General features: G+C 42.5%; 1 protein-coding gene across 1 annotated transcript in view; it reads right to left on the bottom strand.

The window, feature by feature from the left end:
* slc8a1b (solute carrier family 8 member 1b) overlaps positions 1-20,983 on the bottom strand; it is a 169,612-nt gene that overhangs the window by 8,377 nt on the left and 140,252 nt on the right. Inside the window, exons 8-9 of the mRNA XM_079513128.1 lie at positions 4,340-4,525; positions 3,183-3,272 (exon numbers count right to left, since the gene is read on the bottom strand). Coding sequence (XP_079369254.1) covers positions 3,183-3,272; positions 4,340-4,525 — 276 coding nt within the window. The remainder of the gene's footprint in view (positions 1-3,182; positions 3,273-4,339; positions 4,526-20,983) is intronic.

Genomic DNA, 20,983 nt, shown 5'->3' with positions numbered 1-20,983 from the left:
GACCCGAGTGGGTCCGCAAATGGACCGCAAATGGTCCATTTGCACTATCTCAGAGTTAAACGAACGCTCTGGGATTTTAGAGCGCACGGTCGCCCCACTATCGCTCATGTGGAGAGGATGATGAAACATCGCTGTCTCCCGCCAAAGAGTCACACAAGACCCTCGCAACTCACCCCACCCACCCACCCACCCCAAGCCAGCGAACACGTCACATACGCTGTGAAACCCCGCGGTATTCTTTCAAACCTTTACGGGTCCTTTCGGGGTCCCATTTCTCTATTCTCAGAGTGAAAGGAACACCGAGGCTTTTCATTGCGTAGGAGCAGACGCGGGTCAAATTACATTAGTGAATGACCGCAAGTGTTGCTTTTATTTTTAGAGACAGCATGGGCTAGTGTCTCGCGTCCCCCTCGCTAATGTTAATCTATCGGGACAGCAGGCAGTTACGCTGAGACGGGGGAACAACATAGAGGGGGTGCAGGAGGTGACTATAGGCTGGGGGGGAACACTCAGGGTTTTACTGTGTCAAGAGAACATGGAGGAGTCTGGATTTGAAACTATATGCCAGAAGAGGTGTGTCATGTGGTCCCAGGCAGGCCTTAAACGTTACATCATCATTGTGCACATTTAATTACATTTATTTTGAAGCTTTTCTACTGGCTATAACAGATGGGTGGGGTTCTCGTGCATCAATAGGCTCTGTGCACTGTTGCCCTGGATTTCCAGTCCTCAAGTGTAGTTGCTTATTTGAGCTTGCTTCCTTATGTTGTTTTATGTATTTGTGACCACACGCCATATAGAGCCTGCCATCGCGGGGGTGGCAACTGTCGAGGACAGCTGAAAAACTATTTTCTTTGTCCTTTTTTATTTTTCTGTCTAAAATACTCTGAAGCTATATTATTATTCATGTCATGTTAGAGCAGGTCTGAAATAAATGTCAGAGCTGATATCGACATATAAATATGAAATAAATGCTTAAACATGTCACTATGTCTAATGTTATAACCATTGGGTTAACCAATGCTAACTAGACATACGGCTTCCTTGCTAAAGTATGCAAATTCCGCTAAAATCCGCCTTTTTGTACACAATCGTTTTGGAAGATAATACTAGTCTTTTACTAACTGGCTAACAGAAATAGCACAGAAAGAAGTATTAACAACGATATTTTGTAAAAAGTGTGTTTATTTTGGTCCGCCTAAAGCTAATTCATGCTAATGTTCCAGCTGGGGGCACTGCTGACCACAACAATGGAAAATGCGGAAATGGCTTCCTATTTCCAATAGTAGAAGAAGAAGACTCGAATGAATGTATTGTAAACATTGTAACATTATGTCACCATAACGTGGTTATTATTAGTTGCTTTGGAATGTACCTGCCATGAAAATTAAGGTCATAATAACGCAGATCGCATCGATATGTAATATAGCGCGATAATGTACTTGTTTTAGCTACACGATTGATATCAATATATTAGCTAAATGTAGCTAACGGCTATCATTGCGGGGTTGCCAGTTTCTGCGAGAGAAATAAGCAACCCGGTATATGAAAACAAGCCCAAAATAAGCGAAAATAGCAGATCTACATGCATACAAACAACACAAATCTTGTGTCTGGCATAAATTATTTACAGATGGGGGTCTGCAGACAAATAATAATAATAACAGGCTAATGAAACATTAAGAGAAGAGCCAAGAGGGCACAATTTGTGCTGGGAGGGTTTGAGAGCAAACTGTCCTGTTGTCTGTTGGTTACTGTTTTTTTAATTATGTGTCCATAATCAACTACACTTTAAAAACAAGCCCAAATAATCAACTACACTTTATTTTTGTCAAATACATTTTTATTAACAGGTTATAAATTATTATAAAATTGGTACAGTAGGCCTATGCATTATTCTTCTTTAGAAACAAGGCCAACTAATTATAATAAGCAGACATGGCAACACTGCTGGTTGACTAATGGAGGAATGAAGGGAAAACAGCGCCCCCTAAAGTCACAGATCACTGAACTAAAGCTTAGAAGTCCATTTTCTCTGCTTGGTCTTTTTTCCACTACTCCTGCAAGACATTTTTCTATAAGCCATATCTCCAAAACTGGTGGATCAAACTGAACAACCAATACGTCAATTTGAAGCTATGATTCCCTGCTTTCATATGAAATGAAAAAACGAAAATTAAAAAAATTCCAATGGCAGTCTCTCAGTCAAATTTGGTCACATTTGTCCAGGAAACCTCAACCATACAAGATTTGTGTTATTGAAATGTTTCAAATATATTTAACATATTTCACTTTTGCCCCCCGCAATATTTGTTGAAAAGCTCACAAGCTCACAGAGCTTATATATCTGCTATTTCCAAATAGCTAATTAAATATTTCACTTTGTTCTCTAGTATTGTTTTTAACCCGCTTTTTGCTCTTACAAAAAACGGAAACAACCATTACACCTGCAGTAGCCTACTAGGGCGGACGTGAACAGATATTGAATGAAGGAACACGGTGGTGTTGGAGAAGGGCCAAGAATAAGATAAGACAATACAGAAAAGGTTGTGGCTCCTGAACTGGATGTATCATTGTGACCTAAATCCAGGCATATCAATAATGTGTTAAGAGATAGTTAGGTTTAGATATAGTTTGGTGTGGTTAAGGTCAGGGACAGGGTAAGTATCTCGGAAAGGAAATGAGATTACATGAACTCAAACTGCTGGATTCAGAAGTTCAGAACACAGAAATTGGGTAGAGTAAAGGTTCAGGAGCCATAACGTACAGAATATTATAGGCTTTAAATATCTTGGGACCAAAGTTTTGATACATAAACTTTTTACATCTCCTGGAAGTACCAATTGAACCATAAAATAAGAACCGAACCAGTGTTTCAAATGTCACTCTTGATGGGCTTTCATTGTGTAACAAAACTGTTAAAATCAGTTTAATATGACTCCCTCCCTGGGGGAGATGTCGAACTATCAACAAGAGTAAATTAGACGGCTGTAAATGAACAGATTATCAGAAAACGCGCGCGCGCACACACACACACACACACACACACACACACACACACACACACACACACACACACACACACACACACACACACACACACACACACACACACACACACACACACACACACACACACACACACACACACACACACACACACACACAGTCAAGTCACTCACCTGGCACAGAGGTTCCTAATGCGACGAAAACAACTGCAGTGACAGAGTCTTTGAGACCCACGGTGCAGCCAAAATGACAGGCCAGGTCCCCTATAATGACAACAATAACAGCATTATTACACATATTTAAGGACAACAGCCTCCAGATTACAGATGTATACATCATAGTGTTTTGTTGTTGCTGTTCATTTTCCCTGTTTTAACAACGACGGCTTAGTTACACAGTAAAATACTCTGTTAATTTATCCATTTGTAACTCTTGAGTGTTTACAAATGGAACCAAATGTAAACTCTCAGAGTTAACACTTTACTGTTTATGTCTAGGGATCCTAATGTGAAAAGAGAAAACCACCAGGGGGGCTATCCTTGAACCAACCATCTTCTACTGCTTATCCGGACTTATTGGCTAGCAGAGAGGTAACAGTTCCAGCAGAGAAATCCCACTTCCCTTTCTCAGGCCACATTAACGAAGTCTAACTGGGAGATCCCCAGATATAATCTCCTCATCTGGTTCTGGGTCTGCCCCATTGGTCTCTTCCCAGCCGAGCGTGCCTGGCAGGCCTCGCTGCGGAGGTGCCCAGGAGGCCTTCCTAAGAGATGCCCCACCTTTGGCACCTTTCCACATAAAGGAACAGTCTCTATTCCAAGACTCTCCTGGATAACTGAGCCCTCTAGCAGTGATTCCCAACCTGAGGGCCAGGGCCTACTGGTGGGCTGCGAGGGTATTGCAAGTAGGTGCCCAAAAGATTGGCACAGCACTACAATTTTAATGATAATTATAAAAACATTATTTAAAAAAGATATGGTATCATTAAAAACCTTTAAAAAAATGGGGTTTCGTAGTGATACCATGCAGTAAATAAGAACTTAAAGTATACTACGTTATTAGTTCCATTGATCCGAGCCAGAACAAAATTGATTGAATGATAATAATAATAAACATGCTCTGGAAATGCACGCAGCATTCGGCTGCCTTGTTAAGTCTTTCTAGATTGTCAAGTGAGCCCTGATCCAGAAAAGGTTGGGGACCACTGCCCTACACACTTCTTGGTACATCGAATAGCGGCAATAGACCATCTACAAGCTCAAAACGCGCACCACGTTGTAACACGCATTGTGTGCTTGTAGATCTGCTTTTGTTTTGGGACAAGTTGTACCTATGAAGGCGGTGAGCAGTCCGATCATGCATATGGAGACGACGAAGCAGGCCCAGCCGTTCCAGTAGTCTGTGGGCGGCACGAAGGCAAACAGAACCTTCCAGAAGACAGTGAGGAAGTGCATCACGTAGTCGAAACACGAAGGCAGCTTCTCCTCGCCACACTCGTCATCATCATCATCCTCACCTGAGAGAGAGAGAGAGAGAGAGAGAGAGAGAGAGAGAGAGAGAGAGAGAGAGAGAGAGAGAGAGAGAGAGAGAGAGAGAGATAGACAGAAGGTATGGGGAGAGAGGGACCAAGAAAGATGAGGGGTGAGGAAGAAGAGAAGAAAGAGGGAGGATGGCGAATGACAACAAAATGGGGAGAAAGGGCAGACAGAGAGGGAGAGAGATTAATTATAGCTGACAGGCATTTGTAACATGTAATTCATCATTACAGCAAGTGAGAGACTTGAGATTGACATGACACTTCCTGGCACACTGACTGACTGCCAGATGAGGTGATATGACATTTGACAAACTGTGTGTCTTGTAAACTGTGTGTACTATTGCGATAGAGAGAAAACGTGACAAGAGAGAGAGAGAGATATGACAGTATCAAATGAAAGCTAAGGTCTAAGGATTCCCACAGGGCTTGAGCATCAGCCAACCATACTGACATTGACCACTAAACTATGTGTGTGTGCGTGCGTGCGTGCGTGCGTGCGTGCGTGCGTGCGTGCGTGCGTGTCTGAATCATGGGTTAGACTAGAAGAACATGACATTTATTCAACTGCAGATAAACAGTATTCAGTATACACTTTATTCTTCAAAATATCACACAATACATGAAAAGACGTGATCTATGACCAGTAGCGACTATAGAATAAGTAGCTACATACAGTATATGGGCATTATTGTAACCACTCAAGCCCCATACTCTACTTCATCGTACGACAAATAACAAAATAGCCCCGTCTAAAAGCTCACAACGTTGTAAGATATTGTAGATTTGCTATTTTTAAAAAGTCAAAATATTATACATTACACATTTATAGAATACATAAATCTATAAGCATCCTGTAAGTGGTTACAACTACCCACTGAGCATTTTTTTAGTCTAATAGACTGCTAAATGGCAAAAACAATGTCTAAAAAATGGGGTAAACATAGTCCAAAAATGAAAGTTTTTTAGCAGCTTAGATTAGACGTCGAAACAACGTCATTTCAACGTCTATATTTAGACCTTGATTAGCCAGGCTAATCAAGGTCTAAATATAGACCGTCTATATATAGACATTGAAACGACGTTGTTTCAACGTCTAATCTAAGCCTAGACTGCTAAAAAACTCATTTTTAGACTATTTTTACCCCATTTTTATTCATTTAGCCGTCTAAAAGCCGACAATTGCTCAGTGTCGACAATTACAGTGTGTAACTATAATACTTTAATAATGGGGGTCTCTATCTCTCAATCTGCCTGGCTTTTGCTCTCTCTATGTCTGTCTAACTCTCTCTATCCACCTGTCTTTCTCCATCAGTGTTCAGTTTTACCAATGACATTTCAAAACCTTTCCCTAACTTTTCCAAAATATTTTACCCCGTTTCTACTTTCTAGCAATCATATAGTTTATGCAATCAGGCAGTAGACTCTACACCACCAGTTCTAGTGAATGTCATCATTTGTCAATTTAAAAGTAAGGAAGCATGTCTTTCTTTCTCTTTCCGCCTGTCCTTTTCTCTCTATCTGCCTGTCTTTCTCTCTCTTTCCGCCTGTCTCTCGTGGTGTTTCATCATTGGTGGAACTGTGTAAATAAAGGAGATTAAAAACTTTTGCTGCTCATCTGTTTTTCTCCACCCTAAAGCCCTCTCTCATCCCCCTATTTCCTCTCACTCTTAATGCCATTGTCAATCGTGTTGATCCTATATGCATGTGTGTGTGCGTGCGCAACACGCATGTGTGTGTGTGTGTGTGTGGGTGTGTGCGTGCATGTGTGTGTGCATCAGGATTTGCTGCTGCTGGCAGAGATCAAATCCCCAATCAATTCCTCATCAGTTAGTGAATGGCACTAATCTGGCATCCACTCCAACAGGCTTCATATGGTGAAGCACTGGCATGCTAATAGGCTAGAGATGTCTGATAAGGTTCAGTAATGTAGACAGATTGAATTACTAATGTATGCATAGCTAATGGTTAATAGAATGAATACTTAAAGGGATAGTTCAGATTTTTTTAACTTAAGCTGTATGAAATACTTGCCATTAATATAGTGGTTGCAACTGTATTAATTGATTGCATGAGTCCCGTGGTGGGAGTTCTGCTCTGGTTTTGGTGAAATATTAAAGCTGATATAGACAAGTTTCCAGTGTTTGTACACATAATTCAAATAGCTCCACCCCCCCCTCCCCCTGTCATTCTATTGATGATATTGATTTTATTTGTAATCGTGTATATAAAACATATATTGTCCCTCAAATGCCCCAGCCATTACAGCATCGTTCATGTGAACTACTCTGTCCACGGTTATTCATTGCAATGAAGAAAAATCGCTATGATGATCCGTGACGGCTGTCACCGTTGGCGAGCACGGGTTGAATGCATGCTTCAAGCCAGCTGGGCAGGCAGTCGCCGCGGTGGTGACTGGTGACATGATACTATTACTCACTTCCACTTCCACCATTTCAACAAATAAGCACATACAATCCACTCCACATGAACGAGATGTAACCAGGAGATTTTATGGGGGGTCCGACGTTCTGTGACTTCTGAGGGGTGCTTGCTGCTGGTGTTATTCACACCACCCAACCATGCGCTATACATAGCGATTCTCATAATTTCAATAAGCTTACATATTAAATCATTTCACATGAACAATGTTGGTGAAACTAAGATATGGGGATAATATTATACATTGCAATACATTATAATACTGCTGGGTTGAACACACCGTCACAGCCTCGCGCTGCAATTGGCTAAAAGTTTAATTCCCCCCCGACGTCCCGAACAGTAAACTCTAGTGGATATAAACAGTCCCTTCAGCCAGAAGGAGCCAAAGGGAGTGTGAACACCACAGCATCACATTTTGGCTGAAAACTTGTCTATATCACCTTTAAGCAGTTCGGGTCATTTTGTTAATCCACAAAACTAACGTCATTTCTAAAATATTAGTGCAACTTTCGTTCATTTTTGACCCCTCTCCTATTTTAGAAATAGGTCAACAATACTGTAGCAACTGCCACACATGTTATACTATGATTTATTTTTAATATCAACATTTAAAAGTGTATGTTGTATTATTTAATATTTCTAATTAACGCCATCTGTCAAGGGTAAGGTCCTATATATTCTGTGCTGTCTACGTTGTGATTTTGTTATTATTTGGGGGGTTTAAAGACTATGTTTATGATTTGATGTATTTTGATTGACACGGGTCTGGAGTTGGACTGACGCCCATAAAGTAGGCGTAGGTTACCGGCTGTCAGGTGGACCTGGGAGAGAGACAGACAAACAAGGACAACAGGGAGTCTACGAGGGACCTGGACATGTTTGTTCTCTAAGTCTAGAATCATCTCTTTAAGCTATAGCTACCAGAACGATTGTGCTCATTATATGAAGCGGCTCGAGACGTCCTTCTGAATTGGTGAGATCGTTCGTCTTTTATTTATTTACTTCTTCGTCCCGCGGAGGATCCGAGGTGTCGTTCTTCCTCTTCCTTTGGAGTGGATTCAGTTGGATTACGTCGCTACGGGGACTTACTATTTACTACGTACTTTATTACTTTACTATCTTCTACTTTACATTGGAGGGAGTGTTACAAGGAGGAACAGACTTTGTTTGGAAAACAACCACGGAACTATACAAAACAATAAGCGAGCGCGTGCGTGCGTGCGTGAGACACGGACACTCGTTGCGATTCATTCATTCATTCAACCCTGTCTGTATAACTGTACTGTTGATTCCTTGCTTTGAGTAGATAAAAGGTTGACGTGAGTTGTGTTTCTGACTGTGTTTACTGCTGCTTATTTAGGCTATTTCTTTACATTCCACTTTATCAGATTGTATCCTAAGAGGAGATCATTCATAACTCGTAATTTAAATATTGGTAACAGTGATAGTAATATCTGATCATTACAATACAAATGACGTTAGTTTTGTGAATTAATTTACTTTTACTGCGTGGGCCCAGAACTACTTAATATTGACCAAAACCAGAGCAGAACTCCCACCTCGGGCAATCAATTAATACAGTTGCAACCACTATAAGCCACTAAGTATTTCATACAGCTTAAGTTAAAAAAATCTGAACTATCCCTTTAAAGGAGTAGTTCAATCCGAAAATGAGTTGTGTTCTATCAATTACACACCCCATGCCATGAAGCCTTGAAATCACAGAGATTTGTTTTTGTCGCATTAGCCAATAATATGATGACTGGCGGAGTCTCTACTATGTTGATGATGTCATCAAGATGTGTTTCACCATGTTAATGATTTTTTTCATAATTGCAGTTCTAGGAAACACAGAATGGGGGGGGACTTTTTTATTATTTCCACACAACAGCTCTAAGGTATATTAATGACATAGTAAAATGTTGAAAATGAGTGGAATGCCCCTTTAAGCGATTACATGCCGCCACCAGGTGTCTCCACTCAGGAGCCAGTGCCAGCATAATGCACGAAAATGACTCTTTAGAGAGCCATGAACCGGAAGTGATAACCTTCCATTAATTTCATAATGTAGCTTCACTCCGGGTCCGTCATCTGCCGATGTAAACATTAGTTTTCTACTCGCGAGGTCGGATTAATGTTTTATTAAGCTCTAAACATTGTCCTTTATCTCAATCTGAGCCATGATGTTATAGATCGCGTGAATCAAGCAAGTATCCCTTTAAGTCTCTACCTTTGCAAAATGTTACATGTTAACATATTACATTATAAAAAAACACATGTGATAGGTGTGTACAGGAGTTGACTTCTGTCTTTGACATTAGAAAAGTCTTCCATGCCCAATATCCATCCATCCATCCATCCATCCATCCATCCATCCATCCATCCATCCAATATACTCAAGTGTTGCTAATTATGAACCAGGCTACTTAAACTAATTAGACGTTCGCTGTGCTACGGTTCAGTGAACTTCTAATTAATGGAAGTAGTGTGGTTCGTAACTGCTATGTCTCTGCTGTGAATAAATTCGACATATATCCGACGCATCTCAGCCAATCAGAAAGCTGTATTAATATGGACGCACAAGCAAAAGACACATGCACACTCTAAAGCACAATGCTCAAGGAAAAACTATAGGAACGTTTGACACACTTACAGTTCCTCCTGGCACTGAGCTGTGGTCCACTCATAACTAGAACTGTGTGTTTCCACTTCCCCAGATATTAATTAGGTAGTCAACTCGCACTATCTATTTTAATTCAGCCAGCTACTGTTACTAATAGTGTGTTGTTGTTGAGCAGGCCGCTTCTATCACCTAACAGGGGGAGTTTCCCTGGTAGGACATAGCGTGTGGAACTTGGTGGAAGGAACACGCCATTCCAACCAGTTCCTTTCCCTTCCGTTAGGCAGTATAGAGACCAGGATTACTGCATGTTTGTGAGGGTACCTATACCCTAGGGGACACGGGGAGACACATGCAAACCCCACCTAGGGTATGGGTGCTGATGCCGGGCAGGAGAGAACATGCCCCCAGCGCCCACTAGCCTGGCCAGTGGCCAGGCACCCACAGCGTACACGGCGGGAATCGAACCGGGACCTTCTAGCTGTGAGGCGAGAGCGTCACATTACATTCTTCAACCAAGGATGAGAATCTTCATCCAAGTGATGAAAATACAATGTGGCTCGTGTGCGTTTCTTTCGCCATGTTACAAATGGAAAAATTAACACCGGGGATTTTGTTCTCTGTAGGCTTTCATTTGGTGTCTTCTTGCATTCTTCAGCAGTGTTTGGGGAGAAGAGACTGAGAGAGCAGACATGCTTAAAACAAACAGCTGTGATTAGTCAGACAGTTAACTCGCGAATAGGGAGTGCTTGATTTGATGCACCAGAGCTGGCACATGCAAAGTGGCAAAATCGCATCCCATCCAAGTTTAATTCATGTGGAAGCCAAAATCATGTTCCCGGTCATTATGTGATTAATTATGCAGCCCTGAGAGTTTCCGCAAGGAATGAACACTGATAGGAGAGAAGAGGAAATAAATGATGAGGATAGACAGAAGTGTGTGAGAGTCTTATGAGCAACGGCCAATAGTACAGCTGTGTGTGTGTACATGTATATGTGCGTGCGTGCGTGTGTGCGTGCGTGCGTGTTAGAGATAGCTTGACAGGTGGAGACCAGCAGTACATGAAAATAAACATGAGCATATACTCCCCATGTATTGTATGTACTAGAATTTCGCGCCACGCGTCGTTTAATGACAAAGAAGAAGGCAATAGTGGGAGGGCGATACTGTTTTTTTTTTTAACTTGGAAAAGCAAACATGGCAACCCATGATGTTTTCATATACCCAGTTGCTTGGAAAGTGCAAACTTGGCAACCTGGCTGAGTGGGCCCTATTTTTTGTTGTGCTTGTTTTTATTTCCGTGTAAAAGCAAGCATGGCAAGTGGCAATATTTCTATATACCAAGTTGCTTGGAAGTCGCAAATGTGGCAACCTAGCGGGAATAGTGTACTGTACTGTACTGTACTGTACTGTACTGTGCTTTACTGTACTGTACTGTACTGTACTGTACTGTACTGTACTGTACTGTACTGTACTGTGCTCCTCTGTGATGTACTCATCTGTACTATATTGTGCTGTACTTACTGTACCATACTGTACTGTACTGTACAATACTGTCCCATACTGTACTGTACTCTACTGTAGCCTACTGTACTGTATCATACTGTACTGTGCTGTACAATACTGTACCGTACTGTACCGAACCGTACCATACCATGCCATGCCGTACTGTACCGTACTGTAGCATACTGTGCTGTACCGTACCGTACTGCTACACCCTGTGTATGTGTGTGCGCGTGTGTGTATGTGTGTGTGTGTGTGTGTGTGTGTGTGTGTGTGTGTGTGTGCAGTGAAAAGGGGAGGGGGCGTGGAATGGGGAATTTGTGATGTAATTTGCGTCACAGCGAAATGTTGCGCAATAACAGGGTGTCTGACAAAAGTAATATTTGTACAGTAAATATGACAGTTGTGTGGAAGCGATGTAGTGCATATGGATTCGGGTGGCGTGCAGGATTGTCTGTGCATGGAGAGATGTGTGCTAACAGAGTGGTTTGGTAGGAGAAGGAGAACGGATAAACGGCCATGTGCTTGTGTACCCCCTGTCCCAGGGCTGGACTGGCCATAGGACGTACCGGGCATATTCCCGGTGGGCCGCGACCGTAGGGGGCCCACCGGGAGGCCCCCCTTTTTCTTTTTCTTTCTCAGGCAGGCCAATAGGCGGCAGGCCACCAGGAAAGGTCCGGGCATGCTGCCATTCTGCCAGTGCCATCATGATAATTTCACAGTGAGTGACAAATAAACCCTCTTCTATCTTGAATCCTTTCGCCAGCAGCATTCTTGTGAGAGCAACAAAGGGTTGTGTAGTTGTCTGTTGGTTTGTATCATTTATGTTGTTCTGTAAAAGTGGTGGTATTAGGGCTTGTTTGTTTGTGTGTGCCTCGACGGAGCGGGCGCTAGAAATTTTTCGGACGAATTTTTATCCCAGTCCAGCCCTGCTCTGTCAATTAGGGTAGAAGGATGTGTACTGTATATGCATGCTCATATTCTTTCGTACACCCCTGTGCACTAGTAGCATGTAACACATCAGTCATCCAGACAGACAGACAGACAGACAGACAGACAGACGAGACTTCATGGCGTGTGGCTGAGCAGTACAACAGCGTTCCACATCAATGCACTCGATGGGCCAGTCAGTCAATTGGGTAAATAAAGTAGAGATGTATGCGGTGCCACCGCTAATGGCATGTCACCCAGTCAGTCACCCAGTCAGTGCGTCAGTAAATACAGCTGTTAAATACTGAATGGACCAGAGCTAAAGGCACGTCATTTACCAACCCTGTTCAACGGATGTTCCACATGACTTCATCTGTGTTACTGAGGAATGAGCCACACGCACACGCACACACACACACAAGCGCACACGGACAACAGACGAAGCCTGAGGCTCAGAATGTATATGGCTATGCAACATCACTAACACACTCATAAACTTACATAAAGGCAATCGGATAGAGCTCTCTTTCTTGTCTTTCATCTCATTTCTGTCATCTCACATCCCTCTCTCTCTCGGCCATCAATAGGCCTATCTCACAGCCCGTTTTTCACGCCCACTTCCGGTAAATAGTGGTGACTTTAACATGAGCATTTACACGTTTCTTTCTCTGGAGAATCTAAGTACATTTTCTAATGTAAAAATGTGACAGACCAATATTATTATGAAGCAAACAATATGGTAAATCAGCTCGAACAGATAGAACAAACCTTACCTTGAGAAAACAAAAGTTGTAGACTTCTTAAATTACCTCTGTTAACATGTAGCGTCTATGGAGTGACGTCACGCTATCACCACTAACCCCGAAAGGGGGCGTATTAAGGGGGGCGGGGAAATTCTGTGAGATAGGCTTATCACACTACAACTCGTATCTTTAACCAATGAACTCTCGTTTAAGACTGCAATCTTCTAATGCACTTGTGCAGCATGCGATTGCCGTGAAACTTTACACGCACATTCCCACTTGGCCAAGGAAGAAATGCCACCCTGTTTGTCCCCACAAAATGTCCGCAACACAAACATTAAATGCCATTGACAATGAAGGGAAAATGTACATCATCTTGTCCCCACACGTCTCATATTTTCCATCAACAATGAAAGAAAAGAAATTAGGTCAAATGTCCGCCAAATATGACGTAAATTTGTTTGCCAGTAAGAGATGATGCATGACGTACTTTGATAAGAGCGCCCCTCACTTCACACGGGTGTGATTTTTTTCCCTCTCAAATCAGCCTCATGGTGGCGCTATTAACATCAGGCAAATCACTACACATTATATCTATAGATATTGTTTTTTGCATATTTCATCCCGATTGGCAATAACTACATGAATCCCTCAACTTCTACAGATATTCCACTCACCTCTATAATTCTGAACGTTGCTGGTCCACAATAACCTTTCCTGATTTGGCGGAGACCTGTGCTTTGAGTCCAAGGTGCATTTGTTTCTGTAACTATTTTGCTTTCAGCAGTTCAATATAACCCCGGGATATTTCCGCGTGTCATAATGTGTCATGCATATGTACAGTATCTTTATGTATCGGTGGTGATATAGGCCAGGGGTTCTCAACCCGTGGGTCGCGACCCCTCGGGGGGTCGCCAAATTATTTTGGGGGGTCCCCAAAATATTTTCAAAAAAAAAATGATTTTTATTTTCACGATTTTTCAAAAATAGCAGACCTACAAGTTCATAGCGCGCCACTCGGTGGCGCGCTATGAGCTTGTAGATCTGCTATTTTTCAATAGCTAAATTATAACGATGCTTAAAACATCAAAAGGGGTTCCCGCCCAAAATGGTTTAAGGTTATTGTAGCAGTCAATTTATATTGGGGGTCGGGAGGGGGCGGGGCGGGGGTCCCGAGACATTGCCAAAGCATTTCCGGGGGTCCCCGGCCAAAAACGTTGAGAACCCCTGATATAGGCTACAGGACAAAAACTGCTACTGAAAGTGTCTATGCGGAATTACAGGAAGTACCTCCCTAAAGCCCTAACGGAAGTTAGTTTTTTTTGGTTGTTTATTTTTGTTATATTTTTGAGTGGTGCAGCCACTCCAATGACCAGCAATGTCTGTCCCTATCTATGTCTGTGTGTATGACTTCATGTATGTATGTTTAGGGTACCAACAGGTGACAAAGTGGCGCTGTTGAGCTTCACACTGTGCACAGGTGCATGATGGGAAGCTGAGTTTTAGTGTAACAGTACAGAACAGACTACCAGGCGCAATAGCATGTTTTGACCACCAAGTGTCACTGTTGCACCACTCACTTCGACAGGTCTGATTTTAAGATAGTTTTGGGGCTTTTGCCTTTTTTGATAGATATAGACAGTAGGTTGACAGGAAACGGGGAGCGAGATGGGGGAAGACACACAGCAAAGGTCGTTAGGATCGGGATTCGAACCTGCGACCCGCTGTCAGGCTTACCAGCCTAGGTGCCCGCACCGCTAGGCCGGCCCGGGCCGGAAGTTACATTAAATGCGGGGCAGATCTGTTTACATTCACACAGAGTCTCTAAATTCACAGGTCATGAACCCAGTTCTGAACGCAACGGAACGGAAGCATTAAACCAACTCGTCCAGGCTTTTCTCCTTGTGAGATGAGATAAGGCTGGGAACGAGGTTAGTGGTAATATATGTCACTCTTTATTTGTATAGTACTTTTCAAAGACATTATGTGCTTCACACACACACACACACACGCACACAGGAGGATTTCTCATTTTTGTTTAAATTATTTTGCGTCGAGAAGGGTCCATCTGCAGATTTGGAGCCCAGTCCCATGGCGTGAGTGGAGGGACCTATGACGTGAGGGCCCTATGGTGTGAGCACCAAAAGTACGTACTGAATTTTCTGCCAATATTAACAGGAAATGATGAAATGAAGTGAAGTGGAATACAGTATGTAAACAACATATCTTTCCTCTAGGTTAGGCTTAATAGTCTTTGTCTGGGTAATTTATTGATGCAGAGTTTAATAATGTTAAAAATATGAATTTACTCATAAATCAATATCAGTAAATTAACACAATCAATGGCAATCTATGAATAGCTATTTAATCCATATATGCCAATCACGAGATTACGAGATTTGATTAAAGAGCATTAATCCAGCTTTAAAAATCACACACACACACACACACACACACACACACACACACACACACACACACACACACACACACACACACACACACACACACACACACACACACACACACACACACACACACACACACACACACACACACACACACACACACACACACACACACACACACACACACACACACACACACACACACACACCTTTTCTTGTAGGAAAAATGGTAGAAAACATGGTAGAAACAGCCTACATCCGAGCACACGCCCGCGGTTATTAGTGTTTTTTGTGCTCAGAATGGGATTAAGTACCATGTTGGGTCGCACTAAGAATATGAATGGTCCGGGCGTTAGTCCACAACCTGGAGCGAGACTAGACTACAGCTATGGAGGGCAATCACTTCCGGGCCGGATGATGATATGTTTGATATGTCATACGCAAACCCTCTATTTGAGGAAGGAGAGAAGCGAGAAAGCAGCATGGAGGTAAGAGTCTCTCCAAAACATTTCTTAATACCCTATTGGCCTGAATATAAGACTACGTTTTTTTTCAATGGAAATATCCTTTTTTTTTTTTTTGTATCCCTTGATTTCTTAACCCATTTTTTCACCCCTGTGCCAATTATCTAATGTGATTCTGGGCTCTCTACACACCCTCCGCCAACCTAGTCCCCATATATAGGGGACATGGGGAGAGCAACGGACTTGAACTCATGCTTCCATCCTGCCTGAGTGTCCAAGTTGCTCCTTTACACGTGACAGGGGGGAGTTTCCCTGGTTGGACGTAGCGCATGGAAGGAACACGTTATTCCAACCAGTTCCTTTCCCCTCCATCAGGCGCCCCGGCTGGCCAGGGGGAGGCAGTTTGTTTAGAGACCACGATTACTGCATGTTTTTGTGAGGGTACCTACCCTAGGGGACACAGGGAGAACATGCAAACTCCGCACAGAAATGGAAATATCCTAAAAATGGGGGTCGTCTTATAATCAGAGAAGTCTTATATTCGGCATAATACAGTATTACCGACTACAGCATATTTAATAATATTGCACAGTCTATATTTAATCTAGTCTGTAACACTACAATTATGTTATATGAAAGAGATTGAACTGTTTGACATTGTCTGTGTGAAAACGTTTGTTTGTTAGTACACTGATTGACATTATTTAATGAAAAAGAAGATAACTACACTATGCACAAAATATGCCAAGATGTGGTGTGTGTCAAAACGGTAGTTGTTTGCACCTTGCTCGCATCTCCCGTGGGAGGGGACTAAATCGCTTTGGCTTCGGTCTTGTTGAAACCGGTCACAGAATGTACTCTTTATTTCCCTTTATAACTGCTCGTGATGAGCAGGTTGTCACTTGTCACTGTGTGAATGGGTGAATGTAATGCTTTTTGTGAAGCGCTTTGGATAAAAGCAATGCCATTTTAGCATATACACATCATCCGCTTTCACGTAAGTCTCAGGGATTTCATTTCATCATTTCTGGTGGCAGTGGACAATGTGTGTACAATCTCTCTAAATGTATTAATAAAACAATATAAATCACAAGTGCATTGATTGTCTGAACAGTCACGCACGATGTTGGCATTGGTGTCTCTGCAGTGATGTTCAGCCCGTTGGAGGTGCAAGAACTGCAGAAACAAACAATGGCAAAGCACTGCATTTGTTCTTTTGCTCTGCAATTATCTCATTGTGCGTCTCTGCCTTGTGTCTTAGGTGTTACAGAATGCGGAGGGAGAGACATGACGATGAGATGTGAGGACGATAGGATCAGTTTGCCAAATGAGACATCGTCGCTCTGGTGAAACGACGTTAACTAACCTTAACTAATCATGGGCTGTTACAACAACCTGCCATTGGCCTTATGAGGTTTATTCGGAGAATGAATAGTGTCATTTTGAGCATCCAACATCTATCGCGATGAATGGATCGGTACAATACATGCGGTTATCAGGTGCTGTTCGACAGATTCGAGAGAACACAGTGTATCATCAGAAAAGTCAATGGATCAAATTCAAGTCATGTACACATGGCCTGAGTTTGTTATGCATTGTGTGTTTTTCACAGATACTTGTGAGGTCATGTTGTATTGGGTACTGCATTCCTCTGCAAAGTTATTGCCAAAGTTATTGTTTTCATTCCTTCCACAGAACATGACATATGTGAAAATAAAATATTAAATATACATACCTATATGTATGTACATTATTATTTGAAATGCTCATATACAACAAAACCGCTAGTATTGAATCCAGCAGTCAGTGTGTCATAATTGGCTTGAAAAATGTGGGTTGCAAACTTCTCGTCTAATCTGCAGTACATTGTTGTTAATGTGAATAAATCACAAAATGATAATAGGGAAAAACAAAAGAGAAGGGGGGGGGCTGACGACATCTTAGTCATCATCACACAAAGTGATTTAAAAATAACAACTATGAAACACACGTCAGGACCAGTTCCTCAAGCTGTTATGTTGCAGTCTTGTCATGAAAACGCGTATACAGTATACACACATACTGCACATGCACGTTTGCATGAAATCTGTCTTGTGTTTGAATGCAAAAGTCTGAAGGACTGAACTTAGCCATTAATGACCCCCCCCCCCCCCACACACACACAGTCTCACACACACACACACACACACACACACACACACACACACACACAGGCAATTGCTTTTACACAGACACAGGCAGGTACCCCCCCCCCCCACACACACACACACATACACACACACACACGCACAAAGTCCAGTGTGGCATGACATTTAAAAGCAAGCTTTCAAGAGCCGTCTTAATGCAGCTTTCTTACTTTGAGTTGAATGTCACAGCACATGAATTACGTGCGTGCGTGCGTGCGTGCGTGCGTGCGTGCGTGCGTGCGTGCGTGTCAGAGAGAGAGAGAGAGAGTGAGAGTGTCATACTGATGAAGTGACGGTATGTTATGAATCAACCTCACTGACCTCATCTGTTCTAAATGTCTTCCCACAGCAGAGCACTACCTCCAGGTCACCAGAACAGAACCTTCACCTGCATGCCACTGCCTACTACAACATCTCTTCACACAAAAGAGCAGATCGATGCATTGAGAGCTTGTAGATCTGCTATTTTTGGCTAATGCCCCCCCCCCTGAATACCAACGCTGGAGTTAGAATATAGAATATAGTGTGCGTGCGTGCGTGCGTGCGTGCGTGCGTGCGTGCGTGCGTGCGTGCGTGCGTGCGTGCGTTTAACATCAAACGGGGGGAAAAATGTAAAGTGGGTTTAAAGACTGTGATTATGATCTCTGGCATTAAAGCGATAGATAAGAGCCAGACAGACAGACAGACAGAGGGGAAGAAATGATGGACAAATATTAATTGGATTAGATTAGAAAGATACAATCGTTTCCGATGTGCTTTTATGGAACTTGGGGTCATGGTTTTCATCTTTTCATTTAACATCATTAGAGAGCATGAAAGAGAGTGAGACAAGTGTGTTGTTGTCTTTATGCAACTTCCTGTGAAGATGTGAGGCAGGGACTCAGATGAAACATTTCAAACCCACTCGTTAGATACATTATGCTTAATTTGAAATATCTAAATATTCTACTCATTCTCATAGGACTGAATTATTGAAATGAGTCGATGTCCACAGTCCACTTTATGAAAAGTGGAGCTATGTTTTCTGCCCAACAGCAACAATATAATTTTTTTCAGTATGTTACTGTTTATTGTTTTTGCTTTGACTACCAGGAACGGAGGGCGGAAGTGGTCGAAAACGGCGGGTCTGGGCCTGGCCCAGGCCTCCGTGTCAAGGCCCCCAAGCACAGATGCTGACAGCCAGGCAGGACCAGGGGCCTCCCCCTGGGTCCCCTGCCAGGCAGGGACCAGGAGCCTCCCCCTGGGTCCCCTGCCCGGCCGAGAGCGCCCCTTTCTGGTACTGTACATACAATGCAACTATAAATTTAAATACATTTTAAATATTTGCTGCTATTTGTTGATATAAGATCAAGTGAATGCATAACATGTTGTTTCAAAGGTTTATCCCAAGCTAACATTTCCTACAGTATGTGGACTGGATGTGTAACTACTTCTGACAGAAAATGTATTTGTGTTTTTTTTATATATGATTTTGTAAGGTAGTTTTCTCTAAATTGCAATGTAACACAGCTCTGTTTACACATTTCCTTATTCCCATTTAATTGCATACATTGTTTTGTTTGATTGCTTTGTTCCACTTTTGCTTCGGCAATGCAAACGTATATGTTCTCATCTTAGAGTATATATTTTAATAGAGACAGCACCGGATTTCTCCTCCCATCCACTTGCATTAAGTTGCTTAAAAGCGCATGAGGCGATTTCACTCCTCCTTCCGGGTAGGAACAGAGTGCATTCTGGGATGGATTGGGCCAAATCGTGAACGCGCTGGCCGTTGACTATCATTGCACGCGTTCACGTGTCATTGCCCTAATAACATGAACGTGCGCAATGATAGTCAACGGACCAGCGCTGGCTCGAGCTGCAGTACCAAATTCGGCCACTATGTCCATTTCGCCTCAGGGTTTCCTCCGGGTGCCGTCTCTATTTATTTATTTGTATAACTTTGTTTGTTTTTTTCACAGAAGCATTATTGAAATACTGGAGTTGAAAAATAATAAATGGTGGCATTAACAGCTTCTCTTAATAAACCCCACAAGTATAACATACAAGAATAAATACATTGAATTTTCACCCCAAAGAAAAAGGACAACAGAAAACAAGACAAACAAACCTTAAATACAGGATCAATAAAAGTTGAAAAATAAAAGGCAGACAAAAACAGACAGACAGTCTCTATTAATATATACTCTAAGGTTCTCATGCCAATACATTTAATTGACAGACGACAGACAGAGAGGCAGAGAGATGAGCAGATGGAATCATAAGCTTAGTGATGATCCTGACACCTTATCAGTGATGAAGTCAGATTATATCACATCATATTAATGCAGATGGGTGTCCAGTGCTTTGGCAAGGGAGTCTGAGCATGAAATGTCACCTGTCCAAATCCTCACCTAATTAAGATAGAAACGAGGCAAGAAGTGTGTGTGTGTGTGTGTGTGTGTGTGTGTGTGTGTGTGTGTGTGTGTGTGTGTGTTGTGACAGTGAAAGGTCATTATACAGAAGGTGTGAATTAGTTGTCTTTCTTTCCTTTATTTTCTCTCCATCCGTCTCTCTCTCTCTCTCTCTCTCTCTCTGTGTGTCCAATTCCGTGCATCGACCTCACTGTTGTGTGCTGGCACAATCCTTCCTTTGTCCTTTCCTTTCCTATCTTCTTAATCTTTTCCCCTAAACCTAACCCTAATCACTCACTCACTCACTCACTCACACAATCAATGTATCCATCCATCCATCCATCCTGACAAGGGAGAGGTGGCCATGGCCAAACCCAATCGAGGTCACCCCGGCCAGGCTATAAATCACACCCGGTCTCCCTTATCCCCTCCACTGCTCTGGAGGGACCAACACATTCATATTGCATGGGAAAAAACAATTACACCTTGACCTGCCCTTCTCCCATGTTGTATAATTAAGAGAAGAGAGGTTGAAGAGAGTCAAGACAGAAGGGAGAGAGAGAGCGAGAAAGAGGGTGGTGAAGTAAGAGAGATAGACAGGAAAAGACAAAGAGCATAAAAGGGCAAAAGAGCAAGATTGTGAGAGACGGGGGTACATAAAGAGCGAGACAGAGAGCGAAGGAGAGACGCAGACATGCGGACAAAGGAAAGGAATGAGGGAAAGTGAATTGAAGGCAAAGAGAAGAGGTG

Source organism: Electrona antarctica (assembly GCF_951216825.1).
Source record: "Electrona antarctica genome assembly, chromosome: 10".
NCBI classification, from domain to species: Eukaryota; Metazoa; Chordata; class Actinopteri; order Myctophiformes; family Myctophidae; genus Electrona; species Electrona antarctica.
This window is presented reverse-complemented; position numbering and strand designations above follow the sequence as displayed.